We start from the raw sequence: 27,412 nt of genomic DNA on the forward strand, positions 1-27,412 counted from the left end.
CATGCAAATCCGGGCCAAAGGGGGGGGGGCAGACTAAAGTGCTTTCTAATTGTTATTAGCATTTGTATGACCTGATGTGATCAAAAAGAGTTTAAATCATCTCAGAATGGAGAGAGAAAAAACGAATAAAATGTTGAATTTGGGGGGAGTTTTTGATATTTCTAATTAAAATATATACATTTTTGTTTTTTAAATAAACACACTTTACTATGATTAAATCACTGTTAAATGTTTATCACAAGGAAAATATATGGGCTGCAGACGTATTCATTGTATTAATACACATTTTACTAAAATGTTAATTATAAAGTGAATAAATGATTGAATCGCTTACATTTCACACAGAATATAAAAGTGCTTCTGTTGAAATGATAAGGATTACCTTAGGGTTCCTACATCATATGTTAAGGAAAAACAAGCGCCCCCGGGCGACACTATCACCAGTGGATGCATTCACACCCCGGAGTGTCATCAAATGACATGTATGTCTGTGACCTCTGTGAGAGGAGATTTCATGCAAACTCACTTTAAAGACACATCACAGTACCTGAGGCTCAGCAGCTCACTGAGTCACTTTAATCTTTCATTTGAAAAAACTTTGATCTTGTCATTCACCTGGTTTTATTCCTAATAAAGTCCTCCTTTCAACCTCATCACAGCATCGTTGGTCACTGAAAATAAAATGCGGTCGATGACAAAGGGGCTTCTTTACGGCAGCATCCACGAGGTGACATTTGGACCGAGTTAGGATAAATCAATGACACATGTTGGTAGGTTCAATCACACACACACAAAGCGAAAATCATGTGTCAAACTTTTGACCCACCAAGTGGTTTTATGTGGAACTTGACGGTAGATAATGTTCATGTTGATATGTTGACCTATAGATATGTCAGTGTTTAAGATACATTAGAGAGATTGTGGATGTCAAGAATTATACAGAAACTTCTAATAAATGTAGAACTAAGGTCGAAGAAAATTAACTTGATCCTGTTGGAGACAGTTTGGTAAATATAAAATAGTTTCAGCCCGAGTTGTGTTTGACAACCTGAAGCCCTTAAACCTTAACCAGTCCTTCACTCCCACCATGACCCACGGAGATCATAGTTTTTAATATTGTTAATGTTGCTGTTGCTATTATGATCATTTGTCAAGCTGTTTTTCTAGTGATAAGATCTTAAAAGTCAACAGATAAAAAGGAAATTTCAATGCAAAATGTATGTTATGTTTGTAGTGAAACTTCCAGGAATGCTTTAGAAAATTACATTGAATTTATTTTATGTTTCCTGTTATAGACGGTGGAATAAATATAGATTTTGATTGGCCAGTGACACCTGTACTTTAATCAGAATCACAAAACGTGTAATTCCTGTGTAAACACAAGACAGGAATTTGTTGTGGCATTAAATAATAATTAATTGAATAAAGGGAGATGAAACTCAAATATACTGTCATAAAATGGCTTATACATTATTAATTATTAATAAACACATATACACAAATGAAAAAGAATATTCTAGGTTATTAAGGTTGTTGTTGTACAAAGATTGTTACACACATATTAACTTACAAGTCATCTACATTTAAAATGTATTTATGTATTGTTTAGCTAACCATTGTATATAATAATAAATATACATATAACATTGTTTAAATGTTTGTAGTATTTGGGTCATTCTGATACAAACAATGACGACTAAAGGGAGAACATCGAGACATTTTAAAATAAACATTATGTTTTAATATGTTGTAAGAATCGGTCTTCATGTGTCACGTCCACTAATAGCCTGATAAACAAAAAGTGAAATTGGCCCCTGATATAAGGTCAGGAGTCAGATGGTGTGGGGGAGGGGAACCGTAAGCAGATTGGAATTTTGATATGCTCATTTTTTTAACCAAATCATATTTTATTTTTTACGTTTATCCAACCCGTAGTAACTTGCGATATGATACGATTAAGTAATAATTAAATCAGATCCAGGAAAAATAGGATTGCGAAACCAGTTTCAGTACGTGACGTGCCGGTGACGGCGCAGTGACGTCAGCAGTAGCCCACACAAAAAACGCGGCCCCCACGTCGCAGTCAGCAGATTCTTCTCCCCTCAGCAGCGAGCAGCTAGACCTGCTAACCCGCCCCGATCTGCTGCCACTTCTGCTACTTGACAAGTAGCTGCCATTTTTCCCCCCATCTTATTAGTTTACTTTTCTTCCTCTTCTTTCTCCTTTTTTTCTTCGTCGTCGACCAAACGGCCATTACGCTGACGTCCTTTTAACGAAGGTAAGCTGCTATGCTAACGCTAGCTAACACTTTGCCGGCTTAGACGTTAATCGTGGGCCTGTTCCGTTTTATTCCGGCGTTTGAACGCCACCGTGACGATAAATCGTCAGATATTAAGAATATGGATCAATACTTTGTTCGGTATCGACTGTCTCTTCGGTTAAAACACGATCGTTTCTTTACTAGGTCAGTTTACCGGGTGTCGTTGTGTCTCCGCTTCCGGTTTTCTAACAAAGGCCTCGTAAAACCAGCTGATACAATTTTTACCTCTTTGTTTGCTTTTGTCATCGCCAACTACACATCTTTTATGCCAGTCGACTCACTACATCGACGTGGCGCCGACATTTCACGTATAATATTGTCAAAATCCCTCGTATAAATTACTCCTTCTTATAATAACGAGTAACATTTTTAACCAAAAAAATCGAAATTCAGCCGCGACCATTTTGAGTTGGCTACGTTTTTATTTAAACTGTTGTAATGTCGCCACTGTTAGGCCCTTTTTCCCCGCGATCGAGCGTGTTTTTCAGCCAAATCTCGGCCCAGGCACATGTTCGCCAGGTCTCATGTCGAAGCCCTATCTGGGTCACCTGGATTTAGGTCTTACATGGTGCGATCTTATCGAGTAAACACGTCAAAAGTTTTTCTTCTCCGATCACATGTCGTGTTGAACTTGCTGTCACTGTGTAAATAAAGCGTTATTTAAATCTCAAGAGAGATCCATAAACCATTATTATTTTTATGCGCGACAGAACAGGATCCTAGGGCTAGTTTCCTAGTTACCGTTTTTTGTGAATTTGCTTCAATTGTTCAGCCATTAAACAACCCGATGACTCATGCCTCGTCTCTTCTTCCAGGTCGCTTTCTCTCCGTCTCACTTCCCGGAACATTATTCTTTCCTAATATTCGTTGCCAAGCCGCCAAAGTGGAGAGTGTCGTCGCACCAGGGGGTCCTTCTCGTTTCAGGTATTCAATAAGAACCCTACTCTTATTTACTAGACCACCCCTGCTCCCCCAAAACATAGCGCTTGATAATATTTTTTTTTGGGGTAAGTGTAAACGCATTTGCTTTTGTATCTCAGTGTAGGGGGAGAAGGCGGGGGTGCTGCTCAGCACTATCCCAAGACTGTCTGCAACAGGTGAATTTTTTTCTTGTTGTATTGACATGATTTCAGGGTACATTTTTTTAAATTATGTGTAATGTATAAACAAAAGATGACGCAAGTGAAAAAAGGTTAAAAATAAGCACGAATAATGGGATTTTTATTGTTTTATGTGTTTAAAGCTATGTATTATTGATTGTTTAATCATATGTTGTGCAAAAGGCATTATGGCCATTAAAGAGGTGTGACGTGTTCGGCAATACTTTTTATTGACCTCGGTTGTTTCCCTTTTTTTGCTAGCGAGTCCCTGGGGAAGACCCCAGGTTCTAGCGTTCAGAGATGGGAACCTTCTCGACACACTAGACGAGATGCGAACGAAAAAGGACAACATGACCCAATCTTCCGGAAAGTGAGAGGGTAGGTTTTCTGGTTGGCCCGGTAACTGTCGCGTTGTTGTCCAAAATAAATGACTTTCAACATCTTCTCCAGCATACTCAACAAGCTGACCCCTGATAAATTTGACAAGCTTTGCCTGGAGCTTCTCAATGTGGGTGTGGACTCAAAAATTGTCTTGAAAGGAACAATTTTACTGGTGCGTTCAGTGGGTTTACATCTCTTGTCAGGTTGATTGCAGTGTCTCATCCATTTTTTTTCTTTTTTGTTGCAGATTGTTGACAAAGCCCTCGAAGAGCCCAAGTACAGCCAGTTGTATGCCCAACTATGTCTACGCTTATCAGAGGATGCACCCAACTTTGAAGACTCCAGTGAAACTCCATCATCACAAAAGCAAAACACTGTGAGAAAAGAGTACTTTTCTTCAAATCGTTTACATGGGTTTTAACAATTTATTTTCCTTCAGACCTTCCGAAGACTGTTGATCTCTAAGCTTCAAGATGAGTTTGAGAATCGTGCCCGAAATGTCGAAGGTGGGTAACTTGTATCTGAAAAGTCTGCACTGTCTTGGCTTTGAGGTGTTGCTGAAGTTGTTTACCTTTCTCCAGTCTTTGAAAAAAACGACATCCCACTCACGCCCGAGGAGGAAGAACAGCGTGGCATTGCAAAGCTTAAGATGTTGGGCAACATCAAATTCATTGGGGAACTTGGAAAACTCCACCTCATTCACGAGTCTATCCTTCATCGGTGCATCAAAACAGTGAGTTACTTAAACTTTAACTAGATTATATTTTGGATTCAAAGTTGAGTTGCTAACTTTTTTTTTGTTTGTTTTTTTAAATCTCAAGCTCTTGGAGAAAAAGAAAAAGGTCCAGCTCAAGGATATGGGTGAAGACCTTGAATGCCTTTGTCAAATAATGAAAACTGTGGGACCTAAACTGGACCATGACAAGGCAAAGGTGAGTTGGATAAACATGTGACCAGAAGCCTTTTATCTAATCATCTGTGTTTGCCTCCACCAGTCTCTAATGGATCAGTACTTTAGTCGCATGAAGGCCTTGACCACCAACAAGGAGCTTCCAGCAAGAATCCGCTTCCTGCTGCAGAACACAGTGGAGCTCCGGGCGGAGCACTGGGCGCCTCGCAAAGCCTACGTGGACAACGGTCCCAGGACAATCAGTCAAGTCCGCCAAGATGCAGTTAAGGTTTGTTTCTTATTAAACACCTTATATTAACTGTCTTTTTTTTAAACTTTTGACTCGTATCTGACTGTGGTTGAAGTTTTGAATGTGTTGGACCAAATAAACTTGCTTAATTATGAATCTACCTTCCAGTAACGCCATTCTTTAATCTTGCAGGACATTGGTGTTTTTATTCCTCATCCTAATAATGGAATGAGGAATGAGTTTTTCATGGAGAACACCTTCATGCCACCAAGGATGAAGTTTGACAAAGAAACAATCGGTGGTTTGGCTGATATGTTTGGTCAAATGCCAGGTACGTTCACTATTCTGAACCTCTTTTCTTTTTTACGACTCAGTCCAATTAACGTACCTTTTTTTATTTCCAGGGATCGGCATTGGCACCGGACCAGGAGTCATTCAGGATCACTACTCTCCCACCATGGGTCGCCACCGTGCAAACCCGATGTACAACGGTCACATGGGTAACGGTAATGGATCGCACCAGCCGCAGTACGACGCGGGAAACAAGCCTTATATTAAGCCGAGCCAGGTATGATTTCTCAAACTCTGGTTCACACGTGGGGATCGTTTGCTTCATTGCTGTTTTTATTGGTCTTGCTTCAGGGCCAGGGATCACCCGTGTTCAACCACAAGCAGAACATCTCGGTCCAGATGCAGGGGAAGGACATGGCTCCTCGCTTCTCCAAGAAGGGAAAGATGAACGCTGACGAGGTATTTTGACTCTTAAAGTGTATTTAATCAATTATTAGATTTATTAACTTCTCCGTTCACAAGCAGATCAGTCTGAGACCAGCACAGTCTTTCCTCCTGAACAAGAAACAAATGCCAAAGCTGGCTCCACAGATGACCATGATGTCGACACCCCTGGGACAGGTGAGTCATCCTGTTACTGAGCTCGAAACGACGATGAAAACTGGACTTTATTACAAGTTTCTGATTTGATTTCAGGCACCACAGCTGGGCCTCAAAACCAACCCTCCTCCCATCCAGGAGAAACCTGCCAAGTCCATCAAGAAGGCGCCGCCTACCAAGGAAGAGTTGATCAAGATGACGGTACGTTGCGTCGAACACGCGCCCGACAACCACCGGTTCTGCACGGATGTTCATGAAGCTGTGCTTGCAGGAGAAACTGCTGTCCGAGTTCTTGACCGGCGGGAACGCCAACGACGCCTTGGCCGCCGTGAAGGAGATGAGGGCCCCCAAACACTTCCTGTCTGAGATGCTGAACAAGATGGTGGTTTACTCTCTGGACCGCTCCGACGACGACAAAGAACAAGTGTCGACTCTCATCTACGAACTTTCCAGAGATTCTGTGGTCAGCAGCGAGAACGTTCTGCAGGTGAGATGGTAGAAAGTGAAGCGGCTCGAAGGAAATATGATTTGATCTAATCATTGTTTTTTTTTTTTTGTGTCCAGGCCTTTCTCAGTGTGCTTGACTGCCCTAAGATCGAAGAAGAAATCCCACTGGTGAAATCCTACCTGGCTCAGTTTGCGGCTCGGGCCGCGGTCGCGGACCTGATCAGCATCGCAGACTTGGCCCACCAGCTGGAGAACGGAGCCCACTTCCCTCTGTTCCTGCTGTGCCTGCAGCAGATGGCCAAGCTGAAGGACCGCGAGTGGCTGACGGACATATTCCAGCAGAGCAAAGTCAACATGCTCAAGATGCTGCCTGGTGAGTTCCATCTGGCGCGAGTCGTAGACGCCGTTTAACGCTCGGCCTGTGTTTTTAGAAATGGATCAGAACAAGGACAAGATGCTGGAGATCCTGGAGGGGAAGGGTCTCTCCTTCTTGTTCCCGCTGATGAAGCTGGAGAAGGAGCTCCTGAAGCAGATCAAGGTGGATCCGTCTCCTCAGTCCATCTACAAGTGGATCAAAGACAACATCTCCCCGAAGCTCCACACGGACAAAGGATTTGTCAACATCCTCACAACCAGGTAAGACCCTCCGCTCATGACTCGTGTTCTAAGACACATGAATAATGCATGGGATCTTCTCAGTTTCCTGCAGTTCATTGCCTATGAGATTAACCCGGACGACGACGAGGAGCAGTTTGCGTCTCCCACCAAGGAACAGCAGGACGACGAGAACCAGCTGCTGCTGTCCTTCAAACCCGTGATGCAGAAGTTCCTGCACGACCACATCGACCTGCAGGTGGAGGCTCTGTACGCGCTGCAGGTCCACTGCAACTCCAAACACTTCCCCAAAGGTAGGAAACCACCCACCAGGGTGAGATGTCGACGTGAATTAAAACGTGACGTGACTTCCAGGGATGATGCTGCGCTACTTCGTTCACTACTACGACATGGAAATCATCGAGGAAGAAGCCTTCCTGTCCTGGAAAGAAGACGTGACCCAAGAGTATCCCGGGAAAGGAAAAGCGTTGTTTCAGGTTAGACGAGCGCTCGTGACGCCATTGAAGCCTCCACAGAGTTGATGTCTAAACACGAGTCTCTTCTGCAGGTGAACCAGTGGCTGACCTGGCTGGAGACGGCCGAGGAGGAAGAGTCTGAGGAAGAGGATTATTGAGGCCCATCTGGTCCAGAACCACATTGATGCAAGAAACGATATATTTTTAAACCCTTTTTGTAGTTTCTGTGTTTCTCCACCACTGTTACAGTCGATTCCACTACGATGCTTATCGTCAATTTGGGCTTATATTTATGTTTTTTAGATCTACCTTCTCCCATCAGATCTGCTAAGTATAATCGTCAATCTACTGTGGTTTTGGTCGTCTGTAGTTTTTTCTTTTTCATTTCTCGCCAGACCCGCTCCTACACCTTGAGCGGGTCTGGTTGTAACTAACGGTTTACAAACGATGAAATCCTTTAAGTTAAATGCAAAAATACTTTTTATCCTTAATCAGTTTTTGATGCACTTTGCTAAATCACTCACTGCAATATGAAATACATTCTTCATTTTTGAGACAACATCCAAGTGCAGTCGTGCAATTTTTAACTCGTTCACTCTCAGACTATTCGGAGGTTTTTAAAACGGTGCAGCTTGTACCAGATCATTTTTGTGGGAAATCGGAAACTGACATTTTTTTTTTCTCATCTGGGATTCTGTTCTGTGCAAAATGTTTCCCCCTCTTTTTAAATTGTTGAGTATGGATCCTTCATTTCCTCTATAATTTTTTTTTTTTTTTTTTTTTTTTGCTGTGGAATGAATCTCTGTGGCCTTTAATTTATCAATTCAAATGGATATACCTCTAATGTATCTCTGACTATACTTGAATGTCTGGTTTTTATCGAGTCGACAGCCAAAGTTTCATGTCCTCACTTTTGTCGGTTTGCTGAATTCGTCAGGTATTTTAAAAAAAAAAGGTATTTTTTATCATCAAGAATTTACACAGAATGTATGGTTTGGTAACATTTTTCTTTTTTTTTCCTTTTTTTTTTTTATGTGTTGATGTAATGTCAAGTTTTTGAAGTGTGTATGTGTGAGTAGCTGCAGATCAAAAACTTAATTAAACTTATGGTTCATTTAATGCGACTTCTGGTGTCAGAATCTTTTTTTTTTTCCTTTTTTTTTTTAAACGTGTCATGGCTTTTTTTTTTTTTTTTACCCCTGACCCAAACCATGCTGCCTTCAGGGAACACATGGACCTTTAGTCTTGGACATACTTTAGTGTTCTGTTCAGTAGCCGACTCGTTTCTTTAAAAGTAAAGCTAGTAGCCCTGAAGGTTGCTATTGAAAAGATGTGTATTTGTCTTCAATATTTGCAATATTAGTTTTCCTGCCAGTACAAATTCCCTAATCTGGTTTTAGTGTGTAAACCTGTTTAGAAGCTGTTCAAAAAAGTAAACTGCATAAGGACATCTGATCTAATTAAATCAGATTAATTTATATTCTCCCAATTTTGACAATTATTCAAAGGTTTGCCAGTCAGGATTGTATCATTTTACTTCTATAGCTTTTTTTTTCACGATACTGTGGATATTTTGACTGCAATGTCCTTTATTTTTTGTTGTTGCTTCAAACCATATATTTTCCACCATTGTTCTTTAATGGTTTATGATTCAATACATTGTGTATGAAATAATTTGGTATTTTACATTTATAATTAACATGGAAATATTCATGGAATTTGTTAATTTTTTTTGTGCTGTGATTAAAGTTCTGGCCGCTAGATGACATGCGTCATTACATCCTTCGCAGCTTAACAACCAACGGAATCCCTCAAGACCCCAGTGTTGACTGAGGACGAGAGGATACGGTCGACTGCAGCAGCTTCTAAATAACTTCTAAACGCCGATTTTATTTTCAAAACAAAAGTAATTTCAACCTAGTCATGTGGTCTGCAACACCAGAGTCAAGTATTTCTTATGAGTTATTTTATGGTTAATATTTTAATAAGTATTTTGCAAGATCCCAGAAACGACTGAGGACGAGAGGATACAGTCGACTCATTTAGAGCTGATGTTTGGACACATTTTGGTTTTAAAACAAATGAAAACATTTACGACTTCATCAAGAGTCATGTGGTCTGTAAATTCTTCAACACCAGAGTCAAGTACTCGACAATACTACAAATATATCCTTGTTACTACAGTATCACTAGATCTTATCGTCAACAGATTCTTTCCAATACACAATTATTTCCTAATTGTTTAACAAATCAACTAAATTACAACTCGTTTTTCAGTATACTTTTGCATTAATCTTATTTTGAAATGTGGCCTTCAGAAAAATGAATGGAAGTCTGAAATTGTCGCTACAGTTTAATAAAAAAGATGCAAACAGAATATCTACAAATTAAAAAGTCAGACTTGTCAGGATCTTTATTGAAGCATTAAACCAGCATTAGGTCGAACCTTTGACACCAAATCATCCAAAGAGACATAAACGATCATGACTGACAATCTCTCGACACAGAGACACGAGAAATAAAAAAAAATTTAATCGCTGTCATCGTTGTTGGAACCCGCCGGTTCTGATCCGTTATCGGAGCGGCGCGGCGATCCCGAGCCTGCGTCCGAGGCCGGCGCTGGCGACCCGGGCGGGGACCCGTCCTCCGATCCCGACCTGCTCTTCTTGCTCTCGTTGTCCGACTGCTCCGAGTCCGACTGGCGCTGAATCCTCCTCTTGGCCGGGCGGTCGCTGCCGGAGTCGTCCGAGCCCGCCGAGCGGCGGCGTGGGCTGCCCCCCGCCTCGCTGGCCGAGCGGTTCCGACCGGCGTCGGAGTCGCTGTCGGACGCGATGCGCTTGGTGTGTCCGCCTCCGTCGTCCGAGCCGGACCCGCTGTCCCTCTGGTTCCTGGTGAGGAAACGTTGATTTAATGTAAGAACGTGACGATGAAACCCGTCGGAGTCGTACCGGTCTTCGGCTATTTTTAAGCCGTCCTCGTCGGAGGAGTCTTCGGAGGACGAGATGATGGCCTTAGACTTGATCTTCCCTTTGAGGGACGGGGGCATGCGCTCCGGCTGGGACTGGAAATGAAAATATTTAATTCAAGTCGATGTTAAAATTCAGTAAAAAACAAGTCCAAACCTTTTCTATCCTCCTGCGATCCTTCGGTTTGCGCTGCTTCTTGGGTCGTGAACCTCCTTCCTCGTCGTCGCTGCCGTCTCTGACGACCCTGAGAAAAACAAGATCCAGGTTTGAGTCCTGATCCCGACGCCGCCATCGATTTCCAACACAAACTTCTTTCTCTTCTTGCGCTGCGTCTTCTCTCCTCCCTCCTCCTCCTGCTCGCTGCCGCTGCCGCCTCTCCTCTTCTTCTTCTTCCTGACCGGCAGGTCTTCGTCCGAGTCGTCGTTGACGAACTCGTCCATGTCGCCGCCTTTCTTACGCTGTGAGAACCAAAGTATTCAACGTTTACAGAAGTTTTAGGGCTGTGTATTGACAAGAATCTGCCGATATGATGCATATCATGATACATGTGTGATAAGATAATATTGCGAAGAAACAATATATCGATGACGTTTCTTTTAAAGAAGACTTTTTCTGCCTGTTACAGCAAAGAAATTAGGAAATACTTTCTCTAATCAAATGTGAAAGTGTTTGTAGGAAAGTGCTTCTCATAATATTAAAAAAAATGTAAACTTACATTAACAATAAACAATGAAACGCATTAACATCTCAAACTACCTGGAGCAACAGGCAATATTCAGCATCTGTCAGTATTACATTTTCTAACTTAAAACTAGGGTTTAAAGCCAAAATAAAGCTGACGTTAAATATTTGAAATAACAATTTACTTAAATTCAAAGTTATTTTATCCTTTAGTTTTTGAAGAAATAGCTAATTTGATCTTATTTGACACGATTTAAAAGTAACTTAGTAAAGCATTTAACGGCTTTATGACACTAATGAGAACATTTGTTGTTGATGTCGACTGAAAGTTTCTCTCGTCTCTACAGAACAGCAAAGTTAACTTTTTTTGCGTCTTGTTTCTTCGATCTGCTCGTATTTGTCGTGATGCGTCTTTAGATGTTTAATAAAGTAAGTGCTGTTGAATCTTGTGGTGTGATTTGTCCTCCTTCATACTCCACACACACAATTTTATCAGCGCAAAAATATAGATTATTTTAAATATCTAGGTAATGCTATTGAATAACGACACAGTATCGTGAATAAAAATATATTTCCTCACACCCGTAGTGCGTTTCACTTGATCTGATGAAGAACTCGAGAACTTACCCGTCCTCCTCCTCCTCCCTTCTTCTTCTCTCTGGCCATTTCTCTTTCCTCGGCGAAGTTGAGCAGGTCCTTGGTTTTCTCCAGGAACAGCGCTCTCTGCTCCAGGAGCTTCTTCTGCTCTTCTTCTACCTTGCTTCGCTTATCCTCCTGCAAAACCATGAATGAGAATCAGAGTCCCGACAGAGAGCGTTGCATTTCAGTTTTCAAGAAAAGCCATTGAAGGTTTGACCTGCTCCTTCTTCATCTGCTGCCTCAGGATGTCTCTCTCCTGCTCTTGTTTGGCCCGGAGCTCCTTCTCCTCTTCGTCCTGCTTCCTGGCTCGCGCCACGTGGTACTGAGCCTGACTCAGGAGGTCAGAGCACTGCCTGGAATCCCACAATGCACCACGTGTCAGAGTTAGAAGCGTCATTGCAGCATGTCAGAGTCAGGGTCTGACTTTTTTTACACAACCTCTACCTCTGTGTCGTGTTCTTTTGTTGATCGCCATAGAGGTCGACTATATTTCAGAAAACACTGATATAGATTTTGTAAAAATGTGATGAAAAAATTAGTTTCATCATCACAAAAACATTATTATTATTACTAAAATGACTAATATAATTAATTATTGCTTTTACTAAAAAAAAATAGAGTTCTTTAAACACATTAAACTGATTAGAAAACAAAGTCAAATTAAAGAAACTAACTTCTCACGTTATAATATGTGAACTATGATGAAATGTGATCTAAACTGTCATGCCAGACAATAAACAATAAACAACAACAACATTATACACATGTACTTGCAGATACTCACAGACACACGCATACTCTCACATAAAAGGACCACAATGGAAATAAGTGTTTTTGTGTTTTTATCCCTTTGGCAGCAGGTGTGTCTATGTATCTTCAAACATTGTACTGTGGTCAATAAATATCTCAATCAAAAACAATAAACCGTAGATAAATTGTCAAAAAATTAATAACTAACCAACACGGATTGAGATCAAATTCGAAGGTTTTTTTTCCTCTAAAAAGTATTTTTTACATAATTCTTTTCTGACTTTTGTGCTACATTTCTTAGTCACCAGTTCTTCAATTTGATTTAAAAAAAATGTGGTCAAGGCATCTCATCGACTGTAAACTTTGTAATACATTTTTAAATGGTTAAAACTCTCTGGACACGAGTCTAGATTCATCTCTAGTCTTCCTCACACCCATTATAGTACATTTAGAGGAGCCTCCCTTTCTCATCAGGTGCTGACGGAGTGCATTTCTTAATGCAGAATTTGATATTAAAATCTGTGCGACACGACATAAAAAGAGATTCCAAAACCTAAAACTGGAAATACTAAACAGATTTTCTCAGGCTATAGTTTGAATCCCAGGTCAGAATGAAAGCAACTCGTGGCACAATGATCGCAGTAAAGAATAATTCAATCTCATCATTGCACAAATGTGTTTGGATCCCACTGACCGGGCTTCAGAGGCGGCGAGAGCGAGATCGAAGCGCATCTTGTCTCCAGCTTTGCTGAGGTAGCTGAAGTATCTGCGGCGGAAGAAAGACGATGGTTCAGCGAGGAAGAAAAGAGTCGCTCCGGCGCGTCATCCTCACCTGTGAGCCAGCTCCAGCTCCTTCACGGCGCTCAGCACAGCCTTCAAGTTGCTCTTCTCGTCCTTGAGCACCAGAGTGGCCAGACGCTGCAGCACCAGGGCCACGTTGAACATCAACACGGTGTCGCTGGGCGCCACGTGTCGGGCCTTCACGACAACAACAACAACACGTCAGTCAAATAAAACATTCTTAAAAACATGCTCCGAACAGACCTTGAGCAGCATCTGCTTGCACTCCTGCAGCTTCCCACATTTGAAGAGCGCTCTGGCCAGGTACAGCAGCACCTCCGTGTTCTGGTGCTTGTAGAACTTCTTCAGGCAGTTCTCGTACTACAAGATCCACATCGTGAGTCCACAGAACGTGCGACGTCCCAGTAGAGGAACTCACCATCTGCACGGCGCTGATGTACTGTTTCTGCTCCACGTAGATGTGCGCCAGGTTCAGCCACACGTCGCTGATGTCGGCCGTCGCCTCTCGGACCTGAGCGAACACGTCGCGAGCCTCTCTGAAGTAGCCCTTGTGGGCGAGGACGGCGCCTGCAAGCACGAAGATCGTAAGACGAACCAGTCAGAAGACAAAATCCAAGTCTAACACTCACCTATTCCGTTGGCAGCGTAGAGGTTCTTGGAGTCGTTCCTCAGGACTTGCTTGTAAATGGCCAGAGCTCGGTCCTGATGCCGCTTTTCCTGCATAAAACAAGAGCGTGACTTCTCGTCCTCCTGGTCGCCTTCCCTCGTCACGAACCTTCTCTCGGTCTCTGGTGGGCTGATGGAGCGTCTGCAGCCACACGTTACCCAGAGCCAGCATGGAGTAGGTGTCGTTCTGAGTGGACGGCTGCTTCAGGATGCGCTCGAACTTCTTCTGCCCGGGACCCCATTCTTGTTTGGCCAAGTGAAGGTTTCCGATGAGGGACCAGGCGTCCGGATGATCCTGGAGAACACGGCGGGGAGCATTTGTTTAGTTAGGATGGTTAGAGAAACTGAAGTTCACTGAGACATTACGCTGATATGTTTCAAATAAAGTTGTGTGATTTATTTTACTGACTGAGATACAAGATAAACCTTGAAATTTGAGTCGTCACAGAAGTTCACAAAAAAGATAAACATACACACATGTTATATTAAAACATTTGCATTTATGAAAAATACAATTTAATAATATAAATAATACAAAAGCGCACATTTTTGCATGATTGTTTAAGTTAAATATTAAGTTGGTTTACAACTGTTATTAAAGTAGTAGCTAGAACTGTCTCTATTACATACACATGTATGTATTATTGACCTTCATCCTAACCAAAGGCCTGGTTCTTTTTAACATTTTAAATGTGGAAACTTTACATGGAAATGTTTTAAGCATTTAAATAATCCAATTAAATAATTTCTATAAGTAAATGTTGAATTAGTTTTATCGAGTAATTGAATTAATTCACTTCTATATTGAAAGGAATTCATTTTGTTAAATAATTGTCTTAAAAAAGTATTTTCAAAATAGATTCATGTTTTCAAGAGTTTCATATTCTACTCCAACACAAATATTTTGAAATATAAAAATTCAACTTTGTCAAATTAATTATTTATAATAGAAATTAAAAGAAATTTAAAATACAAATTAGAGAATTCAATTAGTAAAAATTCATCCATTTAATATTCTGACGGTGCCCGTTATTATATATACCCATTATTGTGTTCTTGTATCATTAATGATTTATTGTTAAATAAGAAATACGTGAAAAGAGAACATTGAAAAAGTAATTGAATATTACTTGTTGAATGTATGTTTAGTTAGCGCTTGTGTAGTTGTACAGTAACTGTGTAGTTAGCACTTTGAAAAATTATAACTTATAACAAAAAAGATTATTGTGACATTGTTTCTCATTAGGAAATCTCCTAATCACTGGGAAAATAAATAAACTTTACTCAAATTCAGAAAAGTTTATCAAGAAATGTATATAATAGGAGTGAATGTTGGTGATGTTTTGATTCATCACTTTATGCTTGTGTACAAGAGTTCCACATCACTACTGCCACCTGCTGTTCTATTGAGCTTTTTGGTAAAACGTATAGGTTTTATAGATAAGATAGATTTAGGGCAATATCATTGAGGAAAAAAAACGATACTGAGATGATGCTCATTAAGAAAAACTGAAAATATGAAACTAAACACGAATGTATTCGTTGAGATTATGTTACCTGGTTGATCTGCAAGGCTTCTTTAAACCAGTCTGAAGCTTCATAGAAGTTCCCTTTGTCACGAGCCATGGCCCCGAGGCGCAGATAACCTGGAGGAATTTGAATTAAAGTATTTAGAGACTGTTATTTTGTTATAAATGCATGTATACACTTACAGTCCACGTAGTTGGGATGTTCTCTCAGGATGTTCTTGTAGAGCTTCTCAGCTTCGTGGAACTCGCACATGGCCTCGTACAGACGAGCCAGATTGTAGGAGGTGGTCACAGAGATGGCGTTATAGTAGTGTTCGTCGTGTTCTCCTTCCGCTTTGGCGCGTTCCAGTGACGCTAAAAAGTATTTCTGTCGAGGGAAAGAACAATGAACGACGGGAGTAATTCATCGAAAATGACGAGCGGTGGCTACCTTGGCCTCGCCCAGGTTGCCCAGTCGGAAGTGAAGAGCTCCCAGATTGTTGAGGATCTCGGGTGGAACGTCGGCCTGGACCTTCTCCTGCAGGATCCGCGTGGCTGTGCCGTAGGCCGACAGAGCGCCTTGGATGTCCGTCTGCTCCAGGATCTGAGCCAACTCGATCCAGGCCTCCACATCATCTGGGTACTGCTCTGTGACCTTTTTCAAATGACCCTGAAAGGCAAACAATAACATTTAATTGACTGATACTGACCTCAAAATGTAGAAATAAAACAACCCAGGCATGGTTCGTACCTTCGCTATATCTCTCTTCTCTTGATCGTCGGACGTCGCGTAGAGAGACCCCAGGATTTTCATGGTTTCATAATTGTTGGGGTACGCCTTCAGAACTTTCTCAAAACACTGGGCGGCGTTCTCCTTGTCCCTGCGATAAACGTACATCTGACCGAGGCCGAAGAAGGGCAACACGAAGGTGGACGAGGCAAACTGAGTGGCTTGGTAGTAATACTGGAAGGCCTGGTCGTAGTCTTCCTATTGGATTAAAAAAAACAAGAGACGAGATGATGAGGAAACATGTCTCACTCAGACTGTTACACAGTCATGTCGCAGGTCACATTTGGCTGGGCGGCAAAGCAGTATAGGAGCTTTTCAGGTCACTTTTACTGAGAAGGTTGTTGAGATGGATGGCATCACATATGCAATGTTTTCAAATAAATATTGTTAAATGAATCAAGAAACATTCAATGGTCACTACTTTTCCCCATCAAACAAGCGACCAACATTGTGTGTTAAAGGGTGAATATTGAATTTTGAATCAACTTTTTACCTCAAAATAAAAAAATGAAAGTCAAAGAAAAGTCATCATGGGGAACTTGCCTGCACATGGAAGGATCGAGCCAACTGGTAGCAACTCTCCGCCTGCATGGCCTCCACCTCCGTGTTGTGGAAGGCATGGAGGGCCAAGTGTTGCACCTTGCTGTAGTCCTGACAGAAGAGGAAGAAGAAGAAGCTTTTGTCAGACAATCATCATCTAATAAAAATCTTAAAACGGCTACCTTTTTGAAGAAGAAATGGTTGGCCAGGTGGTTCAGCACCATGGGGTTGCTTGGATCGATAGTGTAGGCTCGCGACAGAAGCTGAACTCCGTTCTTGATGGAATCCGCTTCTTTGTTGTTGAGCTCCAGAACCGCCAAACCCACCAGCGCTCCCACACACTTGGAGTTGAGTTCCAGGGCTCGACCGAAGGCCAGTCGAGCCTTTTCCAGCTTGTTGAGTTTCACGAAACAGTGACCCATCCCGAGCCGGACCTCGGCTGAACAACAAAAATAAATAAATAAATCAAGTAATCAAATAAATAATCCTTTTCCATTTAATCGGAAATCTATTTGTTTTGAGTCGTTAAAAAATGTTATCATGTTCATCGTAAATCAAACAGGGGAAAAGGAAATCCTTCATCTTTTGATTGTATTTCTGTGGCCCTAATGAGGTCAGAGTAGAACACGTAGCACATATTTCTTACAGCTAACAATTAAATGTCTGTGTCTATTACTGTATTAACTCAAAATATTATTTTCTCAAGTTTCTTTTTTCCTTCTTTTTGTTGTCATTTTTTGAGTATTTTTCTAACTCATTGAGAGTTAATACTCAAATTTAATTTATTTAGAAAAACAATCATTTCATTTTATTTTATATGAAAGGTTTATTAAATATTTTACTGGCATATATGGGTTAATTTAATGTTGAGCTTTATTTTATTTTTGTGTTTTCCATCATATTTTGGCTCTTTGCTCATCTATTTGGACTTGATGGTGCCTCACAACAGTTAGAGTATATAATTAAATTGCCCACCTCTGTTGTTCATATTGCCATTTTTTTTAAAAGAGTTTTTTAAATAAAATACTTACCGGGACAGCCGGGGTTTGTTCGCAGAGCCTTCTTGTAATACGCCAGCGCTCCTCTGTAATCCTTTTTATTGAAGGAGATGCAGGCCTTACCTGTTGAACAGAGCATTGTTATTTTTTAAATATGTTATTTTGAATGGTGGTTTTGGTGTACACTTATATTATCTACGCACCTAGCAAAGCCGGTATGTTATTGGTCGACTGGTTGAGGACAAAGTGGAATTGAGCATCGGCCTGGTCCATTTTATCTCCTTCAAGGAGGCAAAAACAGGCTCTTCCCAACAAGTGGTTCTGAATGAGAGAAATAATGTTATTTTTAGATCCAAACTATTTTTTAATAAGCAAGTACGTTGGCGCGATGCTTACCTGATCATACATGATGATCTTGTCTGCCATTGTGTAGAGCAGCGTCGCCTGCGTGATGAGTTCTTTCTTGGCATCTTTGTTCTTCTCTTTACGCGCTTGCTGGACATAATACGCTGCTAATGTGTCCAGGCAAGTCATCTGGTCTTTCTCGTGGTCTCTGTAGTCCAGGTTCCCATCGATCCGAGCTGCCTCTAACAGTTTGACAAAATCTTCTGTTTTTCCCTGCTTGTAATACTCCAACTGAGAGGAAGAGAAAAAAAGGGAAATAGTTCTTAGCAGGAATCATGCTTTTCATCACATCTCAAAGATAAATTCATACAAATGAATGTGAAAAAGTATACATGTTTAATTCATTTTAAAATGCAGTTGTTCACATTTTTTTGGGGAAAAACATCACTTACAGCCAAGGCTATCCAGATGTGCAGTTGAGTGTGTTCCTGCTTCAGAATACTGATGACTTCATCTCCTTCTGGCAGCTGATCGAAGTCAAGCTCAATGACCTACAAGATAAAGATGAACAAGTTAGGATGCTTCACATGTTAAAAAAAACATTTCAATGCATCAATGCATCTCAAGTTCCATTCAGTAAATATACTTTTGCCAAAATACAATCTAAAAGGACTGGATTGTAAATTAAATTTCCATTTAAAAAACAACTCAATATTGTATATTGATAATTTTTTTTCCCCCAACTAAGATTTTAACTTTGGCAAACAAGCAGTTAAGTAGCTGCAGAACATGTATTTGTTTGTTAAAATCTCATATTTTTACGTCCACATGAAGACTAAAGTAGATCAGATTACTGGATTGTCAAAAGCTAATGAAGATATTGCAATAACGTAACTAAATAAAATAAAATAAAAACTTTATTATAATGTGCTCTTGATAAAACTGTAACCTTCAGGAAGTAAGTTTTCGCAGATCGGAACAAGAATTAATATTTCAAAGCAGATTCAAAACAAACAAACGAAAAAAATAGAGTAATAAAGTTTGAGATGTCAATTTTAACTAAGTTTGTTGCCCGTTATTTTTAAATCGCTTCAGCTAATCCTTCTGTATATTCAAAAATAAAAGTAGGTGTAAATGTATTTCGATCACGATTCAAAAGTTTAAGAACAGATTTTTTGCACGGATCGCCTTCACGTAGCGTCTGTTAGCATCGGCTAATCAACATTAGCTAGCATCATAGTCCGCGCTTGGTTTTTTAAGGAGTCTTACCTCATCTGTGTCCCGCAAGGGGATCTCAATCGACCCCCGAGACATGTCTGTGGAGCGATAAATCCACTAGTTAGTTTCGATTCTTCGCCAAACGTTCGGTAGTTGTTTCATGCGACCGACATGAAACAAACACACAAGGTGTTTCCAAATTACGGTCCGGGCGGAAACACGGTCTCTTTTGAATATAGTCCCTGCTCGACATGAGTGTTGAAGAACCAGGGAAGATTTTCAGGAGTAAATTGTGTCTAAATAAGAATAATATAAATGATAAATTGAGATTTTTAATAACGCAATTATGTGCATGGTTTCCTATTACATTTTGAGACTCGTGTTAATAGTAAAACGAGTTTTCAGGGCTTTTAAATATGTACCTATTAGCTTTAGCAACATACTTCAGTTTAAAGAGCAGAAAATAGGTTTTAGGTAAGTTTTATAATGGAATAATTGGTTGCTTTAGATAGAAATAAAATTTTTTTTTACTTTTATTCTTAGTGTGCAGGGACAGACTGCATAATTATTTAACATTTTAAAGGATTGATGGATGTTATTGGAGGATATGTATGTTTTTTTAAGGTGAAGAAGTGACCGCCCTATTTGTTTGAATCTAATGAGGATTAATTTCAGATTAAATTAATTTAATGTTGTGTTCTTTTTCTTAAATAATTAAAGAAAACAATTTAATTCAAACGTTTATTTTATTACACTGTTTCTATTTATTTTATGTAATTGTTAGATTTGTTTTGCTTTGCAGTTAAATGATGTGATTCATTACATAATTAAATGATTGTAGTATGTCTGTGTTCCATAACTGTGTCAGGAGGAGGCTGAGGAGGGTGAGGAGGGTGAGGAGGGTGAGGAGGCTGAGGAGGCTGAGGAGGGTGAGGAGGGTGAGGAAGGTGAGGAGGCTGAGGAGGGTGAGGAGGGGCGACGGGGAAGAAGGACTGTCATCTGGTTTTGATGTCAAGCAGTTAAAACCAACAACACCATCTTGAAGGCTTAATGTGTTCCATCAGATAAAGCTCTTCAGCAACTGATTTAAAATGTACGCCATTTCATTCCAACGGGACGAACAGCAGGCTTGAGAAGTAAGAATTTATCTGTATTATTACATTGATTTTAGTTTATTATATGTTAGATTTGTTAGAACCATTTCCATCCATTTCCATTAGAGCATCTTGAATTGTCTTCAACACAAAATGTATTTGTTTTTTTTCCAGAACAGAACATAATTGGAAACACAAACCATGTAGAATTGTAATGTGTTTCTGATCGATCTTAATTTAAGGTAGGAGACTTAAAATGGAACAATTCTCTCTACAGTATATTCATTAAGTATGATAAACTGGCTATACTATAATATGCAGAGATCATTTGATAATCAAGAAAAAAATGATCATTAGAATAATAAAGTAGAAACAGTCTTATTATTCATGTTTTTTATCTTTTGTCTTCAAGGATTCCTGTAAAAAGAATAATCATGTCTAAAAGTAACGATGGTGAGTGCCATTGGGACAACAAATATTTTTCAGATCGTTGCAACTGCTTGGTAAATGTCTGTGTTTTTTCAAAGTGTTTGCGACGTCTGAGGACTCTAAAAACACAGGTGGAGTCTCAGATCACGAACTTCTTGAGATCATGTATAACGCCTGCAAGCTGCCTGGCGCAGGTACAGACAGTTCATTCACGCTCTGAGTAGTTACATGGAATAAAGAAAGGAATGTTCTTGATGCTTTTTTTTCTTTTTTAAACAGGAGAGGTTACTGCTTCATCAATTATAAAATATCTGGAAACCATGATGGGAGAAAGTCCAGACCGGGACAGGCTGACGGCTCTTCAGCTTCTTCTTGATCCGGACTACGAGGACTCGGCTGTCAGCAGAGAGAAGTTTCACTCAACAATAAGGGAGTGGATTTCCCACTGTAGCCAGGAAGGGTACGATGGCGTCTGACTACAGCTTGTAACACATTATCAATCATTTGAAACAGTAGCTGGTTCTTTTTATTAGATTAGAAAGACTTTATCAATCCCTCTGGAGAGCTCCTTCGGAACAGAGTGATATTACAAGGGTGTTCAAATGTTGTTGGAAGAGGGTCACAAGTTCAAATTAACAGACATGTTATCACATTGATAAGTTCGAAATATAAAGCATCTATATCATAATTGACTTCAACACAAAATTAAGAACCTTTTTACAAACGGTCTCAAAAATATTTTTCGTGCTTTAGACCATTCGCAGCTTCACTTTGTTGTTTTTTCCTTTGACTCATGATCTTGTCAATATGTTATAATGTACTTGAGGGTCAAAAGTGACCCCTGGATTGTCTCTTTAGACATACCTGTCATATAATCCCCATAACGCTTCTGTCTCTTTGTTTCATCTCGCCTGAACAAACCTGTAGAAGTGGTGACCTACGCAGCAGGAATAGCGGTGACACGTCTTTTCCAAAATCCTCTGAAGTTCAACTGAATGGTGATTTCCTTTTAATATTTGAGAAAAAAAACTCTTCCGAGTTGAACTATATCTAAATTCTGAATTTCTCCATCTTAAGGCCTGGAGAACTCGCCGCCTTCAGAAGGTCGACTCTGCACCTGGTAAGTCATTTAACCGTTAGTTTTGACTCTTTAAACCTTAAGTTTCTTTTTCATTTGGCCTCAGTTTCGGTGACGACCTGTCGGGTACGGTGTCTGAGCTGAAGCTGGCGCAGCGCAAACTGAGCGAACAGAACAACACTCTGTTGAAGACACTCGCCCAGTGTGAAGATTCCAACCTGCAGTTGACCCTGGAGGTCACTGAGCTGCGAGCAAAACTAGCCAGGTAACAATTTAAACTTCTTTTTTGACCTCTCTATTATTCTTAAAAGGATCATATTTGGACAAGATTCAGCCAATTAAGTCGTTTTTAAGACAGCAGGGCTGGGCAGTTGAATTCCCTTAGGCACCGTCAAACCTATCAAAAGAAGTGATGATGAAAAATAAATGGTAGGAAAACTTTAATAAAATAAAGAATGAAGATGAAGAAATGAGATGAAGAAAATCAATGTTTGTACATTAAAGTGTAGAAAGGAGTCATTTATACTTGATCAAGTTTATAGTTGTTACTCTGACCACTAGGGGTCAATAGAGTCTAAGGGCTGCATTTGGCCCCCAGGGGCAATATTTCAGGACAGAATGTGTGTAAACAGCAATATTTGTTAACTGAGAAATACTTAATTTGACATTAAATAGTTTAAATTTCAACTTAATTTGAAGCTTAAATGATATTCCTCCTGCAAGGTAAAGTTGTATTTATTTTCTTAAATGTATTTATTATTTAGTATCAATCAAAGTTGATTTTTTTCCCCCAGAATGTGTTGACAATTTTTTGAAAATAATGACGCAAGAAGATGAATGGTTTCATTATTCATTGTGGTTTTGAAAAATCAAGTTAAATAAACTTGACACATGATTTAAATTGTTGAAATTTCTGTAGGACCAGCAGGAGATTAAAATAGATATATATAATATGCTGGAAAATGATGTTAACAACTATGTGATTTTTGGCGTAACGTACAAAGAGGATCTTTTTGTAATGATTTGTACTGATAAGTGCACAAAGAGCAGCAGTTCGAGCGAGAACTGTGACAGAAGAACTGGAAGAGTCGCGTCATTCTTTAATCGAGGCCCAGGAGAGAAATAGTCGCACTCAGACATCGTGCACAAAACTGGTGAGCAAATCTCTCTTTTAACTCAATGATGAAAAGCTGAAGTTAATCTTGCTTTTATCTCTCAGAGCACGGAGGTTGAGAAGCTAAAAGCTCATATAAGAAGCCTTGAAGAAAAGGTACTTAAAAGGATTTTCAAATATGTCAAATTGAACGTTTGAAAAAAGTAACATGGATTCTGCAAAAACTTTCAGAATGAAAAGCTCCTCTATGAGAGATCGTGTTCTGAAGAGAGCGTGAAGAAACTGCGTCAAATAAAAGTAGACCTGAGGGTAAGAAAAACAAACATTTGATGGTTTCATCATTAATAAGACTTTGACTCTGTTGGAATTCACAGGCCGAACTTCAAGAAACTCTGGTCATGTTGAGTCTGAGCGACAGAGAAGTCACAAAGGTGAGTAAATAGATGAGATTCCATTTTAAAAGTTTGCTTTTTTGAATGATCTCCGTCATGTTTCCACACAGAAAGATATGCTCATGGACAAGATGAAAAGTTCTCATGCGGAAAACTACAACATCATTGAGGTTGGTAAACACATTGTCATTATATAATGAGGTTTAATGTAAAAGCAAGTAACTTAAATCAGTACTTGTTTATCATAACTGTTTTGTATCTGCAGTGAATACGCCAACCTTCTATTCTTGACGCTTGTGAATTAATTCACCTAAATCTATCTCAAGCAGAGTCTAATTTATGTTTACGAAAGAAAAAACTCTCCTCAATTAAATTCAAAGTCTCCACTTAAATGTATACTACTCTGAATGTAAAAATAAAGCTTTTTTTGCTCATTTAGCAGCTATATTTCGCAACGTTTTTAAAGATTCAGCAAATATTACTCAGATTTATTAAATATGAAACCTAATCCATTGGTTTTCTATTGTTTATTTTGTGTTATCTTATTTAATTTTTTTTTTGTTCTGTACTGACACCAAAAAATGTTGTGTTTACAACACTGGGAATAAAATGTTTTTCATTCTGAAAAAAACAAATGTTAAAATAGCAAAAACCACATGGTACATATATATTTGTATTTTATTTATTTTTAAAATCTGATTGTCGTTTTCTTTCATATTTTACTAAATATTGTATTACTTGGTTACACAATTGAATGTTTTGTGTGAGTTAATAAATAATAAAATTAAAAAAAAACTCGAACAGATGAGGAAGCAGAGAAAAATAATATAATCCGGTTGAAAATAAGAAAAAAAAAACGAACCATTTCACTGTATTTGTTAACCAGAACAAAATGTACCAGTTACAGTCAGACATGGCTTCAGCTCGCTGGGCGACCATTTTGATGGTAACGAGCAAAAAGTAATGCAGCGAAACACTGACATCTACCGGTGAATCAATATATTACAGCAGCGAGGTTTATTTCCCCAAGTCGCGGGGTGGTTATTGGCTGATGACAGTTCAGGCACAAAGTTGGAATAATTTTTTGGTTGATAGTTAGTTTGAGTTCAAGAGACCTATTTAAAAATAAAATGAGATTAAAATAATAAAATATTAATTAATGATTTGTCTGTGTGTGACAGGGCCTGCAGTCAGAGCTGATGCGGTTACAAGAACATTCTCACCAAATTCTTCTGAGGTACACATGTGACTCAACTGTGACTCTAAGAATCACACCTGAAGTCAAATGTCCACAGGTACGACAGATTCTGCGTCAGGCCTCAGAGTGGACGCGAGCCGCCGAACCTCCGCTCTCTGCAGAGCGAGATCCAGGACGTCCAGCAGGTGAAAACCTTCTTGAGTTCGACACGTTGAAGTCGATGATTGACAGGTGTGTCTTCTGCCGCAGCATCACAAAACGCTGGATGACGTCACTCTCCCGTCCAACCACTCGCACACGGACGACATCCGCAGCATCATCCTCAGAATCAGATCAGCAGAGAAAGCTCAGCTACAAACGAAGAGTTCCGAGAGAGTCTTTGTGAGTTGAAGATATGGAAGTAAATCAGTGACATCAGAAGATTGTTGATACTACTTATTTATTTAAATGTTGCTGTTTTTTAGTGTTAAATTATGTTACTGAAAAATGTAATTTGATCATTTAAACATGGATTTGTTGGATTTGTTTTAATTAAATATTTTTTTTATTGAAAGTTTTGTTTTTTTCATATAATGTATTTACTAAATTTGAATAATTGTATAATTATTCATTATAATTTTTAAAAATGTATTCTGATATTCTTATTCCAAATATATATATCATTTAATTCATGGCCTTAAAAAAAATAATTTGAGAAAGCATTTTTATTATTGGAATTAGAATATCAAACTATACGCGTAAAATACAGTCATATTGAAAATATTCAAATTATCTTTAAAAAGAACAACTAATTTCAATCATTTTAATATCGAAATTTTGAATTAAATTCTTTAAAATATGCAAGGGCTTAAAAAACATTTCAACATCACCATTAAATTGTGAACATATGAGATATTAAATTCAACTATTAAACTATAAACAAAATTAAATACTGTTTAGGGGTGTAAGAAACATTACAAAAAATACACCAATATATATATCGTTTCGTTTTTTACACAATACTGTTCTGTAATATAATCTAGATAGCACTGTTTCAATTTTTTTTAAATGGTTTATGGTTTATATATTTTAAAAACTGTTTGTAAAATACAATTGTTCAGTTTTTCTATTGACAGTCAACATTCAAATATTCGCATCATTTGTTAATTTTTTGTATTGCAATTAAACTCCCGGCCACTAGATGGCAGCAGTCATTACGTCATTACCTCCGCAGCTAAAGGAACAATAAAATCCTGCGAGATCCTGTCCATGACTGAGGACGAGAGGATACAGTTGATTTCAGCTGATGTTTCGACATATTTTGATTTCAAAACAAATAAAAGTAGTTACGACTTTGTCAAGAGTCATGTGGTCTGTAACTCCTTCAACACCAGAGTCAAGTACTCGACAATACTACAAATATATCCCTGTAGTTTTATCACAAAATATTGCGTTATTGTTCCCCTGTATTATGACACGTATCGCCAGATTCTTGCTAATAAACCCCTTTATTCTGATGGCACTGATATACTTCCATATGGAAATCTGTTTTCATTAGTGTCTGGATCTCAGTCCTGGTTCTCCTCACGCAGGATGCTGGTCCCGTGGATACACAGGAGAGGTCTTTCCCGCACCAGCACCAGGCCAGCATCAAGCAGCAGCTGGTCAATGTGTATGTTCTGATGTCCTTTTCTCCTCTTATGGTAGCAGAGTGATGTTAGTTTGTCCTGAGAAGCTTCCTCCTGCTAGTAAAGCGGGCGTCTGGTCTTGACAGAGTATTTATTGGGCACCTCCATTATGCAACGTGCACCATCCAGTGTGTGTCCGCGGAGGATAAGTGCAGTTTTAGTGTCTCTCTGTACCTGCAGCAGGACTTTAAAGACATTGTTTACAAAGCTCTGGTGGTGGTTTCAGACTTCAGGAACTTGAGCTTCAAAAGTGTGCGTGGGAGGAGAAAGCCGACAAGGTGGAGGAGCGTTTGAAAATCGAGCAAAACCAAGTCCAGCCCGGGAACCAGCCTCAGATGAAGCATACCAAGAAGGCGGCCGTGGTGAACTGGTGGAAAGCCTTCAGCACCGACGGAGCTAGATCACGGGTTCGAGACCCGCAACAGAACCCCGATCCCTTAGAAGCGACCAAACTCCAGCAAGCAGAGCAGACCATCTCTGATATGAGACAGCAGGTCTGCAGCCTGCAAGCCGCCCTCAAATCTGCACAGGAGTGCGTCGCTGAGTCCACGAGTAAAGTTCTGGTGAACAAAGAAACCAACACAGAGCGAGAAGAAGCCGAAGAAGCTTCCGAGAAGCCGGCGAAGGGTCAGAGGGATGCTGCGGTGGAGACGGAGGAGGACACAGTTGGAGAGGAGCAGCAGCTGAAAGTCGACACCACCACGGACAAACTTCTGGGGAACCTCAGGAGGATGGAGGCCATGGTCAGCGGCGCCCTGGAGACGGCAGAGCTGGTGAGGGAGAGCGAGCAAAGGGTCAACCAGGTCCGGGCCAGGATGGAGAGAATCACGGAGAAGGTGAAGGCCGCTCTGGGCCGAGCTGCCAACACTGACCAGCAGCTGAGTCGTCTGGAGGCCCAGATCACAGAGAACCCCCCGACCCAGGTCAGTGACTGAAGTCCCCGGTGTGAGAAGGAAAAAGTCATCTTGATCATTTATTATTTAATTCCATAACACATTTTTGGAATCGATAATATTTTAAATATTGATCATTTCAGTTTGTGCAACTTCACTAATTTAATATCATTTACTTTTTAATTATTAAAAAGGGCACAACAAATATGATTCATTATAACTATTATTACAATGTTAGTTGTTTTTTATTTTATTTGTGTAGATCAGGGGTTTCAAACTCAATAACACAAGGGGCCA

At 39.8% G+C, this 27,412-nt stretch overlaps 3 protein-coding genes across 4 annotated transcripts; 2 read left to right on the plus strand and 1 right to left on the minus strand.

The window, feature by feature from the left end:
• The first annotated feature begins 3,107 nt into the window (after window positions 1-3,107).
• Window positions 3,108-8,472, plus strand: eif4g2a (eukaryotic translation initiation factor 4, gamma 2a). The gene is made up of 20 exons (XM_087793175.1): window positions 3,108-3,244; window positions 3,361-3,417; window positions 3,682-3,798; window positions 3,871-3,973; window positions 4,049-4,177; window positions 4,241-4,307; window positions 4,383-4,534; window positions 4,623-4,733; window positions 4,797-4,979; window positions 5,133-5,271; window positions 5,345-5,508; window positions 5,583-5,690; window positions 5,757-5,852; window positions 5,928-6,032; window positions 6,103-6,318; window positions 6,396-6,651; window positions 6,710-6,914; window positions 6,978-7,186; window positions 7,248-7,369; window positions 7,441-8,472. Exons 1-20 carry the CDS (start codon window positions 3,108-3,110, stop codon window positions 7,504-7,506), a joined length of 2,742 nt encoding a protein of 913 aa, XP_087649301.1. The 3' UTR covers window positions 7,507-8,472.
• Window positions 8,473-9,743: 1,271 nt separating this feature from the next.
• Window positions 9,744-19,435, minus strand: ctr9 (CTR9 component of Paf1/RNA polymerase II complex). 2 transcript variants are annotated; one of them, XM_087793697.1, is made up of 23 exons: window positions 19,302-19,435; window positions 18,485-18,583; window positions 18,084-18,323; window positions 17,891-18,008; window positions 17,721-17,810; window positions 16,872-17,128; window positions 16,693-16,800; window positions 16,111-16,347; window positions 15,811-16,029; window positions 15,564-15,747; window positions 15,409-15,497; window positions 13,961-14,146; window positions 13,815-13,902; window positions 13,604-13,752; window positions 13,429-13,545; window positions 13,217-13,362; window positions 13,079-13,150; window positions 11,852-11,987; window positions 11,623-11,769; window positions 10,624-10,772; window positions 10,471-10,558; window positions 10,297-10,409; window positions 9,744-10,236 (listed from the first exon to the last, which is right to left on the minus strand). In XM_087793697.1, exons 1-23 carry the CDS (start codon window positions 19,344-19,346, stop codon window positions 9,879-9,881), a joined length of 3,435 nt encoding a protein of 1,144 aa, XP_087649823.1. In that variant the 5' UTR covers window positions 19,347-19,435; the 3' UTR covers window positions 9,744-9,878. The 2 variants fall into 2 exon arrangements, with proteins under 2 accessions (XP_087649823.1, XP_087649825.1); XM_087793699.1 differs by having other exon boundaries at window positions 16,111-16,343; window positions 16,689-16,800.
• A 1,343-nt stretch (window positions 19,436-20,778) lies between these two features.
• On the plus strand, window positions 20,779-27,157 carry LOC148076428 (uncharacterized). Its single transcript, XM_087793176.1, has 15 exons — window positions 20,779-20,797; window positions 20,872-20,967; window positions 21,053-21,220; window positions 21,851-21,893; window positions 21,958-22,116; window positions 22,888-23,005; window positions 23,071-23,121; window positions 23,197-23,274; window positions 23,340-23,396; window positions 23,468-23,527; window positions 24,539-24,594; window positions 24,653-24,740; window positions 24,787-24,936; window positions 26,127-26,206; window positions 26,449-27,157. The coding sequence occupies exons 1-15, from the start codon at window positions 20,779-20,781 to the stop codon at window positions 27,155-27,157; spliced, it is 1,932 nt and encodes a 643-aa protein (XP_087649302.1).
• The last annotated feature ends 255 nt before the right edge of the window (window positions 27,158-27,412 follow it).

The sequence above is a fragment of the Callionymus lyra genome, chromosome 6, assembly GCF_982586985.1.
Source record: "Callionymus lyra chromosome 6, fCalLyr1.hap1.1, whole genome shotgun sequence".
Classification (NCBI taxonomy): Eukaryota; Metazoa; Chordata; class Actinopteri; order Syngnathiformes; family Callionymidae; genus Callionymus; species Callionymus lyra.

Bases quoted from the DNA above. Each gene is read 5' to 3' on its own strand.
- eif4g2a (XM_087793175.1), top strand. From the start codon at position 3,108: ATGACTCATGCCTCGTCTCTTCTTCCAGGTCGCTTTCTCTCCGTCTCA. The intron at 3,418-3,681 runs GTGAATTTTTTT...TTTTTTTGCTAG, and splicing joins CCCAAGACTGTCTGCAACAG to CGAGTCCCTGGGGAAGACCC. The intron at 6,652-6,709 runs GTGAGTTCCATC...CTGTGTTTTTAG, and splicing joins CATGCTCAAGATGCTGCCTG to AAATGGATCAGAACAAGGAC.
- ctr9 (XM_087793697.1), bottom strand. From the start codon at position 19,346: ATGTCTCGGGGGTCGATTGAGATCCCCTTGCGGGACACAGATGAG. The intron at 11,988-13,078 runs GTCAGTGGGATC...GTGGGATTCCAG, and splicing joins CTCGCCGCCTCTGAAGCCCG to GCAGTGCTCTGACCTCCTGA. The intron at 10,559-10,623 runs GTTTGTGTTGGA...TGTTTTTCTCAG, and splicing joins CAGCGCAAGAAGAGAAAGAA to GGTCGTCAGAGACGGCAGCG.
- LOC148076428 (XM_087793176.1), top strand. The intron at 23,397-23,467 runs GTGAGTAAATAG...GTTTCCACACAG, and splicing joins GCGACAGAGAAGTCACAAAG to AAAGATATGCTCATGGACAA. The intron at 23,528-24,538 runs GTTGGTAAACAC...TGTGTGTGACAG, and splicing joins AAAACTACAACATCATTGAG to GGCCTGCAGTCAGAGCTGAT.